The 19,078-nt window shown below is 38.2% G+C and overlaps 1 protein-coding gene across 13 annotated transcripts in view; it reads left to right on the forward strand.

The window, feature by feature from the left end:
- The first annotated feature begins 9,906 nt into the window (after positions 1 to 9,906).
- Positions 9,907 to 19,078, forward strand: part of UNC80 (unc-80 homolog, NALCN channel complex subunit) — a 228,521-nt gene continuing 219,349 nt past the window's right edge. For all 13 annotated transcript variants that reach the window (XM_055290458.2, XM_063645667.1, XM_055290465.2 and 10 more), the window contains exons 1-4: positions 9,907 to 10,473; positions 11,410 to 11,458; positions 14,237 to 14,393; positions 15,604 to 15,905. In XM_055290458.2, the coding sequence (XP_055146433.1) occupies positions 10,382 to 10,473; positions 11,410 to 11,458; positions 14,237 to 14,393; positions 15,604 to 15,905 (600 nt within the window). In that variant the 5' untranslated portion in view covers positions 9,907 to 10,381. The remainder of the gene's footprint in view (positions 10,474 to 11,409; positions 11,459 to 14,236; positions 14,394 to 15,603; positions 15,906 to 19,078) is intronic.

Raw genomic sequence — 19,078 nt, forward strand, 5'->3', positions numbered from 1 at the left:
TTTTTCAATTTTTTTATGTAGCCATGTTTTCTATACTAAAATAATAAAAGTCAGATAATTATCATTTTGTTCCTTTAACATATTCAGCATTTACCTTTGGGTGGGGCTACTTACCTGCTTTTTCTACTGCACATTTATTTTGGATTCAGTTGGATTTAGGATGCCATGGTTCATTCTGTTTGCACATTAGCATCATCTGCAGAGCTTTGTAAAAATATTCAGAAGCTTGCCCTCCCACCAAAAATTCTGATTTAATTGATCTGGGCTAGAACTCAGATATTCATACTTTTTAAATTCCTCTGGTAAGATTCTAATGACTGGGATTTTGAACCATTCGTTTTGAGAAGCCTACACAACCTCTTCTAGATACCTAGTTATTCAACATGAAGATTGATATGTGGCTTAGTTCTCATTGACATAAAATAATATTGATCCAGGTGCACACCACTTTGAATCATGAAACAGAAAAAGAGATGGGTCTTGGTATATTGGTAACTCAGAAGTGCCATGTGAAATGGCATTTCACAGAGGGACTTAGGAAAGCTTATGAGATCTTGGTTTCATCAATTGGAAGGATAATGCTGAAAATAAAGCAAAATTAAAGTATTCCAGACCAATTAATATTTACTTGTGTTAGTAATACTGCCCAATTATAATCACTACTGTTACTCACTTTCAATGCCAGGTATCTTCAATTAGTTCTTTAGTTCTATTAATAGTTATTGCTTGCCTCTTTAAAAGAGAAAACCCTAACTTTCAGAGTTTGATGATATTTGAAATCAAATCGCAAATGCTTCTGTAGATCAGCTTCCCCTCCTTTGGGGAGAAAGTGCCTCCCATGATTATACTGTTGGGTTTTCTGGAAGCAGACTCCCGGATACACTTGTGGGTACAAAAAATAATAGTTGTATTCACGTGGAATGAGAAATTTCTCTCTACTAGGGAGAAGTCAGGGTCTGGGGTCAGCACTGCTGTCCTATGGCTGAGTCCTAGACAGAAGCTGCCATTCTGGGAGAGAGCACAAGTGAAGAATGAGGAGTAAACAGACAAGAGCAGCAGCAAGGAGGAAGTGCTTCAGCAAGACCTTCTCTCCCTGTCTCACAAGGCAGCTTAAGCATTACAGGCTCTCTTCACCAATTAAGGTATTTCTGAAATTCCAGCCAGTCACACACAAACAAACATTTCATGAATAGAAACATGTCAATAGAATATTTAAGTTCAAATATTGCATTTCCCCATTTTACAAGAACACACTTTCTAAAATAAACTATTTAATTTTTTATAAATTGGCTCCACTGCAGAAATGATTTAAAAGCTAGGAAAACATGAATTGCAGCATTTTTTTAACAAGTGGAAGTATAAAGAAAGTTTTTAAAAATTTTTTTCTATATTTCAGTGCAAAAATTAAATTGAGATATAGTTTTCTAAAGGGCAGTTCAGCATTTTTCACCTTAATAAAACGAAGCCTCCTCCATTATGACATAATATGAAATGAAAGCTTGAACATCTTCATCATCTCATCATCATCTGGCAAATAGTATACATAATAATGAAGGCTCAGGATTAAAAATGTTTCAAACCATATTCGTGTCAAAGGAAAATGAATACTGGGTGACTCAAAAAATATGGCTTCCAGCACCATGAACGTTTTATACAATTTAAACACTGAAAGATGTGATTGTCTATAAAACAAGAAACAAATTAAGGAGGCTTTAAGATATTGAAGTCTACCTGAAGTACAATATATACATTTCTGCGTTCTTAAATCTCTGTAGAAGAATAAGATTTTGTACTCCTGAAACAGACTGTGAGACGATAGGAATCAGAGAACTGGTATAAATTCTTTTGGTGATGCCACTGAAATTAAAGTTAAAACAGATATCTGGCCAGTTAAAGAACTGACCATTCATGTTTTATGATTTCAAATATGTGAGTCCTAAAATGGTGTCAGGAACTAGCATCTACCTCTGTACTGTACAGGCATCAGTGTGTGATGCTGAGTCACCTAACCCTGTGCTTCAGGGATGTGTTGACTAATAAGCCCTAATAAGAAGTCAAGTGAAAAAAAATGTAAGTGCATTGGATTGCAATATTAAGACAAGATGAAAAAGAACACTGAGCTACAGAAGAGTTCATTTGAAAGGCTAAAAGCCTATGTCATGATGTGAAAAGAATATTACTAATGACATAGTAGAACAAGCACTGTTCCAAGTGCTTTATCTATACTGTAGTAATTTTAAAACTTGTCCAAAATGTCTTTGATACTCCTCCTCATTGAGATTTGAGGTTTATATCGCTTCCTCTTGACTCTGGAGCCGCCTTAATGACTTGCTTATAACCAATAAACTGCAGCAGAAATGTTGCTATGTGACTTTTGAGACTAGATAAGAAAAGACTGTGCAACTTCCTCCTGGTTCTCTTGGGATGTTCACTCTGAGTGAAGTGAGCTGTAAAAAGTCAAAGTACCCTGAGACTGACACTTAGGAGAGGCTCTGCATATTCACTCCAGTGGAGAGTCCAAACTGAGCTCCCAGTAGTCAGCCATCATCAACTGTCAGCATGTGAGTGATTCATCTGCTGTACATGGCCCATTCAAGTCTTCAAAATAACAACAGCCCCAGCCACATCTTACTGTAATCGCAGGAGAGACTGTAAATGAGAACGTCTTGCTGAGATCTCCCAAATTCCTGACTCATAAATCATGAGCACAACAAAATGGTTGTTTTATGCTGCTAAGATTTAGAATAACGATTTGTTATACAATAGTAACCAAAAAACATATTAACTCTAATCCTCATAACAACCTTACAAAATAGCTACTCTTATTCTCATTTCTTGGATGAGGAAATTGATTCCCATTGATATTAAATGGCATTCCCAACGTTAAATGGCTTGTGAGAAGCAGTGCTGATATCTGAACCCAGGTAGTCAGGCTCCAGGGTCATTTCTCTTAAGTATCTTGAAATGGATGTTGTCGTCTCTGAACTTATGTGCCATTTCAGATCCTTTTGGCCTCACCTGTCTCTGGAGCTAGTCACCACTTCTTTCAGCTGCAGTCACCTCTACAGAGATTAATGCCAAGCGGACTCTTTCCAACTTCATCTTGCCTAATGCCCCTGCTACCTACTGTCAACTAGTGACCCAGAAATTCCCTATATTGATGCTAAGACATGAGATGCTGTAGTACCCTTTCTGAGCCCACACATATATGTCTAGGCACTGTGGAGAAGCTAACACCCCATAAGGCAAAACGTACCTCCAGAAAGAACTCTTCTCCTTTTCTTCTGTAGACAAACTCTCCTGAGAAGCAGTAGCTCCAAGAAGTGGGCTCCTAGAAGGTAGTCTCCAGATCAAGTAATCAATTGCATTTGATACCAAGTAGTACTCAGTCTGGTAATGCACCATTCTATTAGCTGTGCCTTCTTTCCCACTTCTGCTTTTCTTCACTCCTGCCCCCTTAGATTGTACTCACCAGTAAGAACTAACACATAGGCCAGTGTTTCAAACTCTGCTTTCTGAGAAGCTTGGACAAAGATAATGTCCAAACATGTTTTTATTAAGTTATTATGCCTATATATACCTAAAATATATAGCATTGTTTTGCAAATTTTAAATTAAAATAAATATTATTATACCATAAGATCATTTCACAAGTTGTTCACTCGACACTGGGTTTTGGAAATTTCCCTATGTAGCTATATGGTGCTCTAATTCATATATGTTAAATGTTAAATATTATGTCATTGTGTGAATATGTTACAAATAACTTATTTATTCTCCTGTATATGAATATGCATAGGATCCCTAGAATTCATTACTAAAATGTTAGTGTAATGAACAACTATTGTTATTCTCTTTTTGTGTGTGCATGTGATAAGTCCTTCAGGGGCTACTTAGAAAGAGAATTATTAGATTGAAGTATGCACGTTTCAATTTTACTAGGTATTTTAAAATTTGTTTCCAAATGATTTTATAAAGTAAATCCTTACTGGCACTTCTACAAATTCTTAACAAAACTCAGTATTATGAGTCTTTTAAAACTCATTTAATTTTGTGTAATTGGAAAATAGTGAAATTGTTGATTTTACTTCCCTTTCCCAGATTATTTATGAGATTGAACACTCTGATTATTATTGAGGCTACTGATGAGATATGAGCATGTTATCATTTCTCATTTTTTTCACTTTTTGTCTTTGCTTTTTGATTTTGCGATAATTCTTCATATATTCTGGGTCCCAGATATCTGTTGATTGAATGTGTTGCAAATATCTTTTCCCAGTATAGAATATCTGCTTTCATTTATTATGGGTCTTTCATTGTAAAGACTATTTAATATTTTAAAAGATCTATATTTTCTTATGTAGCTTTAACTTTTTTAGTCTTTTACAAGAAAAACTCAAATAATTTATAAGAAACCAGGAGTTTAAACAATCTATTTATCTTTAAACATTAAGTTTTACTTTCCAAATTTAGGTCTCTGACTCATCTTAAACTTATTATTTGGTACAGTTTCACATAGAAATCTTATTTTTTTTTCTCAATAGAGACAACACATCCCAATGTGTCATGTGATTTTCTTAGATTTCATTGTTGGACATTTTATTCTTTTCTACTTGTTAATCTTCTATTCCATGTTATTATCACATTGTCTTAATTATCATACAGCATTATAATTCATCAACTAGTTTCTTCTTTTTCAAACCTATCTTAGCCATTTTTGATTCTGTACTTTTCTATATGAATTTTAAGAACAGCTTTTTAAGGTTGCATTAAAAATCACAAAAAAATTAGATTTAAAGAATATCGAAATGTCTTTATTAAAATGAGTCTTCCTCATTTTTGCAAGTCTTTATACCTTTAAACAATTTATTATATTTTTTCCACTAAGGTATTTAATAATTTTTGTTAGACTTATTCCTGGTTACCTTATAGACTATTATGCTATTCTCTAGGCTTAACACAGCAAACTTTAAAACAAATAAATGTGATATATTCAGAGAATGATGAATTTTATGAAGTAAAACACAGAAGAATGTAATAGAACATTTCTGGAACACGATAGGGTGGACTATTTCAGGCAAATTAAGAAATAGCCTCATATGAGGTGAAGAGTTATAATTAGGCTGGTGCCAAGCCACATGAAGATATGAAAGAAAAAATGCAATACAATGTCCTCAAGAAGCCAATGTGTATAAAGTAAAATGGAGCAGAAAGAGATGTATGAAATGACATCAGAGCATGGAGAGCCTTATCAGGTAGAGTAAAGAGTTTACATCAGTATAGGCCATGGGCTTTGGAGCTTTATTCTGGCACTGAGATATCACTGAGACTGTCTTCTTTGGACAGATCAGCTAATTGGGCTAAGGATGAACAAGACACATGGGATGTATCCACCTCTGCATAGTGGGAGTGACCCCAAGGTAAGTGTGCCCTTTGTAATCATGCTTCACCTTCAACTTCTAATGGGTTGCCATAGAGTAATCATCATACACTCCTGACTGACGCATGATACAGCAATCATGCTTCACCTTCAACTTCTAATGGGTTGCCATAGAGTAATGGTAATGGTAGGCTTTTTTCAAAAACTGCTTTTATTAACTACTATGACTGTTTATATTATTAGTAGCTTTCATGTACTTACAAAGCATTCCAGATTCTGCTTTTTGCTTCACACATAAAATATTTGGGGGTTTTCAGTGGGTACATGGGAAGTAAACCACAATGGTAATATTGATTCTCCACTGAAAAGTTATTTTAAAAACTGATATTGACAATGCTTATTATTATAGATTTCCCCAAAAGACTCACTGCCTCAAGGGAATTTGGGACTGGAAAGGGACATTAGCTCTTCTTTATTTTTTACCATCAATGGAGCAATTCTTTCCCATGTCCTTGAGCAGTTTTCATTCACATGACGTACAGCACTTCTTCCAAACCCTCACGACTAGCAATAGTCAGTATTACAGTAGAAAGTAGGAAGAGAACTTTGAAGTCAGACTTCCCAGTTTCCTTCATTTATTGTATAACCTCAGGCAGGTTATATAACCTTGTTATGTCTCAGTTTTCTCCTCTTTAAATATTGTTTTAATCGATTGATGTGCTTAAAACAGACCTTGACATATAACAAGTACTCAATGTAAATTATCTGTACATTATCTGTTAATATTTTTCTGAAAACTGCCCTACTCCTCCACCTTCAAATCTCACTCTTAGAAAATTACCTTGTCAATTCCTTCACAGTTTATGTAGGACATTAAGCCTGAACTCTTCTATTCTCATCCTTCCCCTTTTCGTGCTAATTTAGCCTCTACCGTTATTACTTTTTAATTTCTCATTGTAGGAATTATTCCTCCAGCCAAGGATGATCAATCCAACTACACATAAAATAGTCTCTTTCGGAGTCTTGTTTGTTAATTATTCCCCTCTCTGAATTATTCTTAGCATTCCTTTTTTTAATGACCCTCTATTTCTGGCCCATAAATATGTCCAAGTCTCTTATCTTAAAAAAAAATGTTAGAGCCATTTGGAAGATATTTTGGCATTTTTTGCAAAGCTAATAATAGTCTTAGCACATAATTCAGATATTATGCTACTAGGTATTTAACCAAATGAGTTGAAAACTCACATTCACACAAAAATCTGCGCATGAACGCTTGTAGCAGCTTTATTCATAATTGCCAAAAATTGGAAGCAACTGAGATGTCCTTCAATAGGTGAATGGATAAATAAACTGTGACATATACACATAATGGAATATTATTCAGCAATAAAAATAAATGAGCTATTAAGCTACCAAAAAACATAGAGGAAACTGAAATGCATGTTGCTAAGCGGAGAAGCCTGTCTGAAAAAGCTACATCCAATATGATTCCAATTATATGATATTCTGGAAATGGCAAAAACTCTCGAGATAATAAAAAAGATCAGTGGTGGCAAGAAACAGGGAGAGAGAGGGGGAAAGGGGTGACTTGATGGAGCACAAGAGACTTTTAGGGCAGTGAAACTATGATACCTTCATGATGGGTTACATTATTTGGCAAAATTTATAGAATTATATATTACAAAGAGTCAACTCTAACATAAACTATGGATTTTAGTTAATAATAATGCACCAATATTGCTCCATTAATAATAACAAGCATACCATGCCAATGCAAAAATGTTAATAACAGGACAAACTATGGGCTAGAGGAAAGAGAATGTTTATATACTGCAAACTTAAAGCTGCCCTAAGAGATAAAGTCTATTAATAATAATTTTTAAAAACTCAAGAAGATTCATATAAATCATTTCACAGCAGCACCTAGATTAGTATTTGCTTGAGTAATTGGAGGAAAGTGTGTGCATATAACAGGACATGGGAATCTTGGGGGCCGTCTTAGAATTCAGCCTATCCCACTATCCTATTCTATCCTGTCACCCATCAACAGCATTTTTTGTGACAATAAAGTTGATGTCCCCTACACTTCCAAAATGGGGCCTTTCTTTTCTCTTTCCATTTATTTGTCTGGATTATTTTATCTACTTCCAAGATTTCAACTACTTTTTATACAGTGTTAACTACAAAATCAATCTCTTCTACCCAATTAACTCTTCTAAACTCCACACAAATATTTCTAGCTACCTCCATTTCAGATTTCCAAAAAAGACTCAAGGAAAACTCCTGAATGCCATCATACGTGCACATAAAATAAGAACATGATTCTTTTTGTCAACTCCTTTTCTTTGAATGAGATCACCACTTACTCAGTTGCCCAAAACAGAAAACTTGGAGCTTTTGCTGACATTTATTGAAAGCTTAGTATAGATCTGAGACTCTCTTAAATTCTTTTTTAAAATTGTTATTTTAAGTTCAAGGGTACATGTGCAGGTTTGTTACATAGGTAAACTTGTATCATGGGGGTTTGTTGTATGGATTTATGTATGTCATCACTCAGGTATTAAGCCTAGTACCCATTAGTTATTTTTCCTGATCCTCTCCCTACTCCCAGCCTCCACCCTTTGAAAGTCACCAGTGTGTGTTGTTCCCTTGTATGTGTCCATGTGACCTCATCATTTACAAGTATTAACATTCAATCCTCACAACATCTCTATAGGGGAAGGTATTCTTTGAAAATCTTAGCAGTTTTTTCACTTTTCTAGGATATTATATTTAGTTAATGGTAGGGCTAGAGCCAAAACTGTCTGGCTCAAGACCTAAGCTCTTAACCAATGTGCTATTTTTCTTTTCCCATACCCACTTGGTCATCATATCCTATTAATTCTACCTCTGCAATATTATTCAAACTCACCCCCTTGTCTGTAGTCCTGCTATTATGATCAGGGTTCAGGATTTCGTAAAACATTTCTCTAATCTTCATACTGGGGTTCCTAATACAACTTCTGCCTGTTTCAAATAATCCCTACATTCCTGTCATGTCATTCACACTTAAATGGATATGAAGTTTCTACTTCTCTGCTTAAAGGCCTTCTAGGCAAACTTTCTAGCCTGTCATACAAAGTCTCCATCTGATTCCTACTCACAATTTCTGCGTTGACCCTTTGTTCATAACTGAATCTGCATTCATATCTCCCATGATTCTTTTCTCTTTTCATGTCTGTCTTCTCTTAATATTCAGACTTCCTTGTGAGCAAGAGTCCATATAGCTCCATAGAGCTATGAGTATATAAAATACACTCAATAAATATGCCTTGAATAAACTATATTTAGAATCTTTCTTTGTTTCAAGATCCATATTTGAGATCATAAGATCCGTATTTTTGAGATTCATAATAAAAGATAACTTCAAGGAAGTAAATGAAGAATTTATTTCTATGGCAAAAAATATTGATATATACTATGCTGTTAATTATATACGAAATATTACATCTGTTGAGATTAGGACCTGGAGTCTGATTCTTCCTTTCATGGATTACACCAGTATCTTTGCTCTAAAAGATGAGGCCAGTCATGGTGGCTCATGCCTGTAATCCCAGAATTTTGAGAGGCCAAGGTGAAAGGATTGCTTGAGCCCAGGAGTTTGAGACTAGCCTGGGAAACATAGTGTGGCCCCTATCTCTACAAAAATAAAAAATTAGCTGGGAGTAGTGGTGCACACCTGTAGTCCCAACTGTTGGGGAGACTGAGCTGAGAGGATCTCTTGAGCCTGGGAGGTCAAGGCTGCAGTGAGTCGTGATCACACCTCTGCACTCCAGCCTAGTTGAAGAGCAAGATTCTGTCAAAGAACAAGAAAGAAGAAAGAAGGAGAAGGAGGAGGAGAAGAAGAGGAGGAGGAGGGGGAGGAGGAGGAAGAAGAAGGAGAAAGAGGAGGAGGAATTGCCGGTAGTTACTATTCCGATTACTTCACCCCACCTCACCCCCCTCCCCGGCCTACTTGTTTTACTGCTACATAATATATCTAACAGCAATCCAACTATAAAATATTAATATATATAACATATAAGCATTTGACTATTACAACTGAAGGAAAATGGTAGCTATCACTGGGGGCGAACAGGATCACCCAAGTGCATTTAATGGACTGTAATAAACCACATTTCCTCACAGCATGATTCAAATGTTCTTCCTCAATTTGCAATTAACTGATATCCACAACTGGTTACTTTGGGAACTTTGTATTCCTGCTTTAGGAAAACAAACAAGGTTTATTTCTTGCGGTTATCATGTAAAAATAACTTCTCACTTCTAAGATCTTTCAAGCTTCCTCTCACTTGCCAAGCTTGCCTCCCCTTCCTGGTTTACACTTTTAATAATTTTCACGTGTTCCTCTGGCTATCCCCTGGACTCTTGACCTCCTTGCTAGAGGTGAGAATGATGCCAGGGTTAGTGACTGCTCTGCGGTTCCCCAAAGCTCCTCCTACCCAGACGGTGACAGTTTGGATGCTGAGGTTGGAAAGCAGGACAGGGGACACTCCTGAGTGCAGCTCGGAGCGGGGAAAGCGGAATTCCGAGGGCTGAAGAGGCCGAGCAGGGGACCAGCGCCTGCGATGCGGAGCGTGGACTTCTTGGGCCGTACCCCTGCGGCTCAAGTTGCCCCGGATTCGCTTCTCCCGCCGTGCAGCCCGGCGCGGGCCGCTGTCCACAGTGGGAGGTGCTGAAAGCAGGGAGCGGGTGCGGGGGCGGCTAGGCGGACGGCTGCTCCGAGCGCCCCCCTCCTCGCTCCGCGGCTCCTCCAGCCCTCCCCTCCTCCCGCAGCCATGTTCCACGCGCGGGGAGGGGTGGGGGGAGGGGAGAGGCACGGGGGATCAGGGCGGAGAGAGCCGGCTCTGCCTCGGGGAAGGAGGGGATGAGAGTTGGGGGGAGCAGCGGGAGGAGGCGGCGGCGGCGGCTAGCGAGGAGACAGAGCTGGGTCCTGCAGTAGGACTCCCGGGAGCCACCATCATGGTGAAGAGGAAGAGCTCCGAGGGCCAGGAGCAGGACGGCGGCCGCGGCATCCCCCTGCCTATCCAGACCTTCCTGTGGCGGCAAACCAGGTGAGGGGCGCAGAGGGCGCACCGCGGGCTGCCCTGGGCTGGGGGCGCTCCTGGGGCCGCCTGGGTCGCCGCCGCCGCCGCCGCCGCTGAGGCCGCGCCACAGCCTGCAGCTCCCTCTCTGGGGCTGGAAAACAAGCCCTCTGCACCCGCTTAAAAACACGCATTAAAATATGTATATATATCTATATATTTCAGTGAAGTTTGACGACAAGCAGATTGGCAGTTGTCGCATAAATGTATACATTATTTTAGGGGGTGGGAGGGCAGAGAGCCTGGGAAGAGGGGGCGGGGAACTAGGAAAGATAATTATGACTGGTTGTGCTCCTGCGTCCAATTCCCCCTCCATCTCCCGCTGTAATTCTAGCCCAGTGACCTGTTGTTTTTCCAGCTCCTGTTTGGCGAATATCTGCTATGCCCACTTGTTAACCATTTTGCTCAGATTAATCTCCCCAGTTAAAGCTCCTGAGGATTTGTGATAAGGGACCTTCCCCCTGCCAAGCCCGGAAAGGCCTGACACCTATTCCAATAAACAGAAAAGGTTTTCTTTATTATTGTTATTTTAGAGATTTATCAGATAAAATATTAGATTCTGGAAATCATGACCCATAAGCCGTGTGCAATTTTCAGTTTTTATTATGACTGTACACGTAAGTAATGCACCACTTCTGACCACTGGCGATTTAAAATCTTAAAAATCTTCAGAATAAGAGTGGATACCGAAAACCCTCGAGATCCACATCTCTTTCATATATGCAATTACACGCGTAAAAGAAAATGTCATCAGCTGTTCAACACCTGCTCATTAAAAAGCTATAAGGAAGCATGAAATTTGAATTTCATAGCATCCTGCCTTATTCATTGAAAAATATGTCACAAGGATGCTTTAATAATAATTTTACTTATGTTTATTAACAAATATCTCTATTAATTTTTCAGTGCATTTTTGAGGCCCAAACTGGGGAAGCAATATGAAGCTTCTTGTGTGGTATGTGATTTTCACCATTTAATAATTATTTCCCTATTCTGTGTGGTGGTTTGAACCCAAAGACAGATTTTAAATCAAACGGACTATATATATTAATTCACTTGGCAAATATTATTGATCACCCACTCTGTGCCAGGCACAATTCTCTGTGCTGGAATAGAACAATGATAAAAACAAATAGAGTGTTTACATCCTAGTAGAAAGGGGACAAGCCACAAACAAATACGTAAATACATAGTAAGCCAGATGGTGGTAAGCACTATGGAGAAAAATTAAGCAAAAAGAAATACTAGGAAGCACTAGACAGGGGAGTTTTATAAGAATGGATAGATAAGGCTTATCTATCTATTAATGTGAACCTTGGCCAAAGACACAAGGGGAAGGGAGGGAAGGACAGCTGAGGGAAGAGCAGAGGAAACATGTTAAAGGAAATTAGCACCTCCTGGGGAATAAGTGAAAGGGTGGGGAGGGATCGAGTGGTAGAAGAGAAGGCAGAGAGATAACAGGGAACCAGGTGGTGGAGAGTGTTTTTGCCCCCTGCAAGTGTGAAGTTGAATCCTTAATCAACAAAACTGAGACTTATAGTGGAAGTTCATATGATGGAGTGCCTGTGAAAGAACTACTTGAACAAAATATATGCATTTCTGCACTTTTATGCCTTGCATATGTTCTCTAATTCTAAAAATGAATAATATAAAATAATTGTGAAAATAATACTGTTAATATTTATACAAAATAAAATGCATTCGTCCTGAGATTCTAAGGGAATCTTATATCCCTACAAATTCTCATTTTACAAATTCTCATTTTACAAATTGAGAAAATAAGACATGAAATCATGAAGCAAAATTGAAATGGACTTTTCACAGCCTTCATTAATATTTGGAGCTTACCTAAAAGTCTTTACTGCATATATTATAGCCTAAAAATGGAAATCTACCAATTTGGATATTGCCATGCATATTTACAAATAGCTACGTGGATGACCTTGTGGTAAGGAGCTCTGAGATGTGTTAGGGCAAAAAATTCTGATGGAAGCCAACTGGAAAGTTAAACACATACATGCCCACTCATGTAGGAATTTGTTTTGTTGCATCTCCTATCTTTCAATGTTGTCACAAACACATTTTTTAAAATATAACTTTATTATAAGGACCTTTTAATGGAATTTGTCGTTGAACTTAGCTTGTTAGAGTAATTTGACACTTGAAATCTCAGACTTTCTTAACCATGCTGACAATTATACTAGCTTAAAATAATCCTGACTTTTCTCTGTTCTTGGCAAAGATATTTCTGGCATTTTTAATGTAGTCACACGATATCAAATAGTTAAGTTACATTAATGTATAGATGGGGATAGAGATATATAGATCTCAATATAGAAAACAATTTCCCAAGTTTTAAAAAAATTATTAAAAGTTATATTAGTGACACTTAATGAGAAAATGACATTACCCAGAACACTCTGAGATTATGAAATGCATAACTCATCCTCTACAATATATTCATTAGAGTGTATAAATTCTTTACAATCTTTTAGTGTCTAATATATGCATCCTTTACTTAATGAATACTTAGCTGAGGACTGATGATTTTATAATATTTGTATTTATATCACCAACATATCTAAAGGCCTTCATCTAGTTTCTTAAAGCAAAATACTACATCTCTCATTATGCTCTTTACCAAAACTTCAGTGTGCCCTTCATTGTAAAGGTGAATTTCTTATTTTTCTTTTTTTGAATCAAAAAGTAAGTTTTCTTTGGAAATCTCTGTAGTAAGCCATATTAGGATACCTGTCTTTCTCACAGGTATCCTAATAATTCCAATAATACAGTTGGAACACTTGGGACTTGTATTGTGATTATTATATAGAACATTTATACAATTTTCTTGACTGGAGCATCAAGTACCAATCATGTTCTTACATGCCAAATGTTTATTAAATTTATTCCAATATTTCTTAACTACATTTTCTCCAACACCTTACAGTGATATTCTCTCCTCCCTCAAAAGAAAAAACAATAATTAAGTAGGTCAGAGTTGTTACTTGTTCTGGAGTGCTGCACTCTCTGATACTCTCTGAGTATCCCTGGCAAGGATAGAAAATTTAATAACCAGCAAAGTAAAGATGGCTTATTTTCCTCCTCCCTCCCTCCTTCCTGCTCTCCTTTCCTTTCTTTCTTTATTCCACAGATATGTTAAGTATCTTTTATTGTTCCAGGCATTAGGTAGAGAGTGTTCTGTGCCGGGTCATTGCTAAGCCATGAGATAAATCAGGGATTCCAAAATCAGAATCCTTGAAAAAGTTGTATCTTACTTAACACCAGTTGAAGAAACTACGTAAATTCTATTTCTCAAGACACTTTCACAAAAAACTCATTTTGGTCTGCAGTTGTGACAGCCTTTTGGATGACTCAGCAACATTTTATAAAATATACATCCAAAAATCTCATAAGGTTAAATGTTTTGTTCCTGTTTGTTGGAAGAAGCTTACTTTAACAGAAATAAAAATCGTTTGTTAATTCAAGCCATTGACTTTGGCTCAAAAGCCTGCAAATGGGTAGATAATAGAAAATTATTACTGACCCATTGCACATCAACACATACAAGAAAATGCAATGAGTTCTTCCTAAAGAATTTGGTCCAGTAATTTGCATCTTTTAAGGGGTACAGTACCTTGCTGTTCATTTTTTCACTAATCAGAATCTTCAATTTCTTAGTTTGCGTGGTTTTGGATTTTGGCTTTTCTTATTGTTTTTGTTTTTGTATTTACAGTCCTTTGAGCGAGTGTTGGTAGAAAACAAGCTGCATGGCCTCTCTCCAGCTCTCTCTGAAGCCATCCAGAGCATTTCCAGATGGGAACTGGTGCAAGCTGCTTTGCCTCATGTCCTCCACTGCACTGCAACCCTGCTTTCAAACCGAAACAAGCTAGGTTGGTGCCCCACATTACTTCTTCATTGCATGTCATTGCCCTTTGTGTTCAACACTCATCATAATAACCTGTATTGAGTAGTTTCTGTTTTCTCAAGCACTGTGCATACATTATCTCATTTAATTATCACAAAATCCTCCTCACACTTATACTCATTATTTTCATTTTACCAATAAAGAAACTGGCTGTCTTGTTTTTAATTTTTTAATTTTACAAGTAATATATGAATATATTCTCCTCTTAAACATTAAAATAGGCTGGGTGTAGTGGCTCATGCCTGTAATCCCACCATTTCGGGAGGCCGATGCAGGCTGATCACCTGAGGTCGGGAGTTCGAGACCAGCCTGGCCAACATGGTGAAACCCCGTCTCTCCTAAAAACACAAAATTACCTGAGCGTGGTGGTGCACACCTGTAATCCCAGCTACTCGAGAGGCTGAGGCAGGAGAATCACTTGAACCTGGGAGGTGGAGGTTGCAGTTAGCTGGGATCGCACCACTACATTCCAGCCTGGGTGACAAAGTGAGACTCCGTCTCAAAAACAGACAAACAACAACAACACAAAAAAATTAAAATATTAGAGGTAAGCTAAGACCTTCACCTGCCCAAGATGAGTCCTAGCCAAGGTCATCCTTTTTGTTCTCTCAGTTCCTAAAGCAACCACTCTCATGAACTGGGCATATTTGCCTCAGACATTTTCCAACTTTGTAGTACTGTGTGTGAGTGTGTGCACATGTGCATAAGAACTATTTTTTAGAATATTTTACAGATTGCTTTTCTCATCTGGCAATGTGTCCGACCATATACCCCATGTTAGTGTACATACTCTTCTCCATCCCATTTCCTCCCCTTGTTTGAGCCTCTGCTCAAATATTACTTCTATAGAGGGACCTTTCTAGGTCACATTGTCTAAAATAGGATCGCTTTTATCTTCAGAGTCTATATTTTTAACCACTATGCTGCCTATTTGGAAATATATTTGGGTACCTAACTGAAGAAAAGTGATTCAGCAGTTTCTGCCCCCATGGCAGCATATCATTCTGCAGAGATTGCGGCCAGTAGGGAAGTCCAGAAAACAAGAATGAGCCCTGCTAGCAGTGGTTGTAAGAAGTATAGAGAAAGCAGGGATATTCTTCCCAGACCCAATGTTGACATCTATTGCTCTGGTCACAGAGTTTGCCTTAACCTGCCTATGTAATTGTCCCATGCAGGCCACCAGGATAAATTGGGTGTTGCTGAGACAAAGCTCCTTCACACTCTACACTGGATGCTTCTGGAAGCCCCCCAGGACTGCAACAATGAGCGGTTTGGGGGTACAGACCGAGGCTCTAGCTGGGGTGGAAGCAGCAGTGCTTTCATCCATCAGGTTGAAAACCAGGGTTCTCCAGGGCAGCCTTGCCAAAGCAGCTCTAATGACGAAGAAGAGAACAACCGAAGAAAGATCTTCCAGAACTCCATGGCTACTGTGGAGCTCTTCGTGTTTCTGTTTGCTCCCCTGGTACACAGGATCAAGGTAAGCAGAAACCCAGTGTTAGAGCTGGAGTGGGTGGAGATGTGGTGAGGGTGGACTTCAAATGATATTTCCATATTTGGTTGGGCATGTCTTTGTATGACCTTAGAGCAAGTCAAGGCATGAAGAACTTTATTTCTGTGTTAAACTACTGAACATTGCTTCAGAAACACAAATTTTCACATAGGCTTTACCTACTTAAAAATCTTCAGTGGTTCTCCCTCTGCCTCACGATAATGCCCAACATATTAAACATAGAATAAAAGGTCAAGCGTGACATAGGGTTTAAATTGCTTTCTTGATTTATAGACTATTTGTCCCTACTGGCCACCTCATGATCCAGTATTTGAAGCCATGACAGCCATTCCCTGAATATGCCGTTGCTGATTGCTCTATTCTCCTTTCCCCGCCCTATTCCTGTCATAGTCCTCAAACTGCAACTTTAATATCATATTTAACATGAAGCTATTCCTTAGACCTCACCATCTAGACTTCATTCCTACCTCCTTTACATTTTTATAGCATCTTGTAACTACCTCTCTTATAATACAGGGTCTAAGTTTTAGCCAGGCACTGTGGCTCCCACCTGTAATCCCAGAACTTTGGGAGGCAGAGGCAGGTGAATCACTTGAGGTCAGGAGTTCCAGGCCAGCCTGGCCAACATGGCAAATCTCCATCTCTAATTAAAATACAAAAATTAGCCAGGCGTAGTGGCGCACACCTGTAGTCCCAGCTACTCGGGAGGCTGAGGCAGGAGAATCTCCTGAACCTGGAAGGCACAGGCTGCAGTCAACCTAGATCGTGCCACTGCACTCCAGCCTGGGCGACAAAGTGAGGCTCTGTCTTAAAATGAAAAAAAAAATAAGTTTTAACTTTTTATGTTCTATGGACTTTTAGACAGTAGGGTATAGCCTAAGAATTGCTTTTTAAAATATTTTTAAATGCTTAAAATACAAAACATAGGATTACATGGAAACCAGTTATCTCAAAATACAATCATATCCACTTAGAGGAGACAATATAATTTGAAATCACTGTGCCACCACTTTTCAGCTGTGTGATTTTGTTGATATTACTTAACCCCTCAGTTGCTGTAACACGGGGTGAATATATGTAAGACACACACTGCAGTTCCAACGCATGAAAAGAAATCAAGAACTATTTGTTACTTCTGTGAATGAATAAATTAACAAATTTCACTTAAGTGCTAAGATAAGAATTGATATGTTCATCTGCTCTTTAATAGAATATTATAACCCAGTGAATGGATCAAGTTAGCAGTGGTTCAAGTTAGCAATGTATTTATGAAGGTGGTTGTGAACATTAACAGTCACCATGAAGGGAACAGACTAGTGAGTATTTTCATTCATTTTTAGTTTCCTAAAAAATTCACTTTCCATTAACTCTGTCCGTTGCTAGGAGAAATAGATTCGAAACTACCTATAAATTCCCAAAACGCAACACATACACTGGCCACATTGCCCATCAAACATACTAAACTCTTTAGGTGTCAAGTCAAATTAACTTGCCATTTTAAAATCTCTAGCTTTCCATTTTAAAGTATTTTATACAGGTGATACTTAGTAGGAAGCATTGCTTTAATAGGGACTGTCCACCTGGCCTGTGAGCTCTGCAGGACCTACCCCTGCACACCTCCTGGGCCTCATCTCCCTCTATCTCACTGGCCTTTCTCTCATTCACTAACCACCTTCAGGCTTGTGGGAGGCTCACCCTCAAACTTGACAAGTGCATTTTTGTGTTCAGATCCTTGCACTGTTTTTTTCAACTTGAAACACTGACCCCACCTTCTACACTCAGATTTTCACATAGCCATGTACTTGTCATTGGTTTACTCAGAACTCAAATGGCAACACTTCAGAAAGTACTTCCCTGGCTACTCTCGAGCCACTAGCATGCTATCCTACATTTTTTTCCTTGTTAGCACTCACAAGTACCTGGAATTATTTATGCATTTGTCTGCATGTTTGTTGCCCTTCACCCTCACTGAACAGAGGTCCTTGAGTGAAGGGAGTCTGCCTGTCCTGGTGACAGCTGTATCTCTAGTGTCTCAAATAGTGTCTGTCATATGTGAGACTCTCAATAAATATTTAATGACTGACACACTGAGTAGACTTGTCATTATCGGAAGCTGATACAAGTGCTAAAAACAGCATATTTAGAAATGAAGCCTTTAAAATGGAGAGGACAGGAAACAAGTCTTCTTAAAAAGTAGCCCAAAAAAGATGTTTATATGTTGACAAATATCACCTGGAAAATGTGGGAATATAGAAGTGCCCAGGGTGGCTGTAATTTTATTTTTAAGACATGGCTGGGAGTCTAAGTTTTGGAAACAGATAAGCCTGTATTTGAATCCAGTGCCTGCTGTGCTCTACTGTAAGACATTGAGCAAATAACTTATAAACCTCCGTTTTCTCAAGTATAAATTGGACCTAAGAATAAATTTATAGGGCATTGTGAAGATTAAACAAGTTATAGTATTCAACTTGATACAAAGAAATTCATTAACAAACGTTAGTTGTCTTTAGTGTTGGTATTTTATTGCTGCTGGTATTATGTATTATTAGTAGAAAAGGAGCAAGATCTCCTTTCAGGAGAGACTACTCAAATAATTCGAAAAGCTGACTTAAGACCCTTATCTTTAACTTATGGCATGGGAATGGAGCATTTATAAAGGAGTAAGACAATTCATACAAAATACTACAAGGTGATTGACATAAATAAACAATTATTGTTAGTGGTATTAATAATATATTTATCATTTTATTATATTATCATTATAGTTTAATCATTTTGTCATTGTTATGAGGAAAGCATTGTTCTTGATGCTGTAGAGAATAAAAAGCATTCAGTCAATAATTTTGGCCACAAGGCCTTTTCTGTTTGAGAGATGTCTGGTTTTTTCAAGTTGTTGGGGAATGTACAATCTCTAGATCAGGATTTCTCAGCCTTGGCACTGTTGGCATTTGGGGCCAGATAATTCTTCGTTATGGGACACTGTCCCATGCATTGTAGGATATTTAGTAGAATATCTGGCCTCCATCCATTAGATGCCAGTAACACTCCATTGCCCCTGAGTTGTGCCAACCACAGATGACTCCAGATGTTGCCAAATGTTCACAGGTAGGTGTGTGGAAGGCAATTGGTCCTGATTGAAA

Source organism: Symphalangus syndactylus, chromosome 8, assembly GCF_028878055.3.
Source record: "Symphalangus syndactylus isolate Jambi chromosome 8, NHGRI_mSymSyn1-v2.1_pri, whole genome shotgun sequence".
Lineage (NCBI taxonomy): Eukaryota > Metazoa > Chordata > Mammalia > Primates > Hylobatidae > Symphalangus > Symphalangus syndactylus.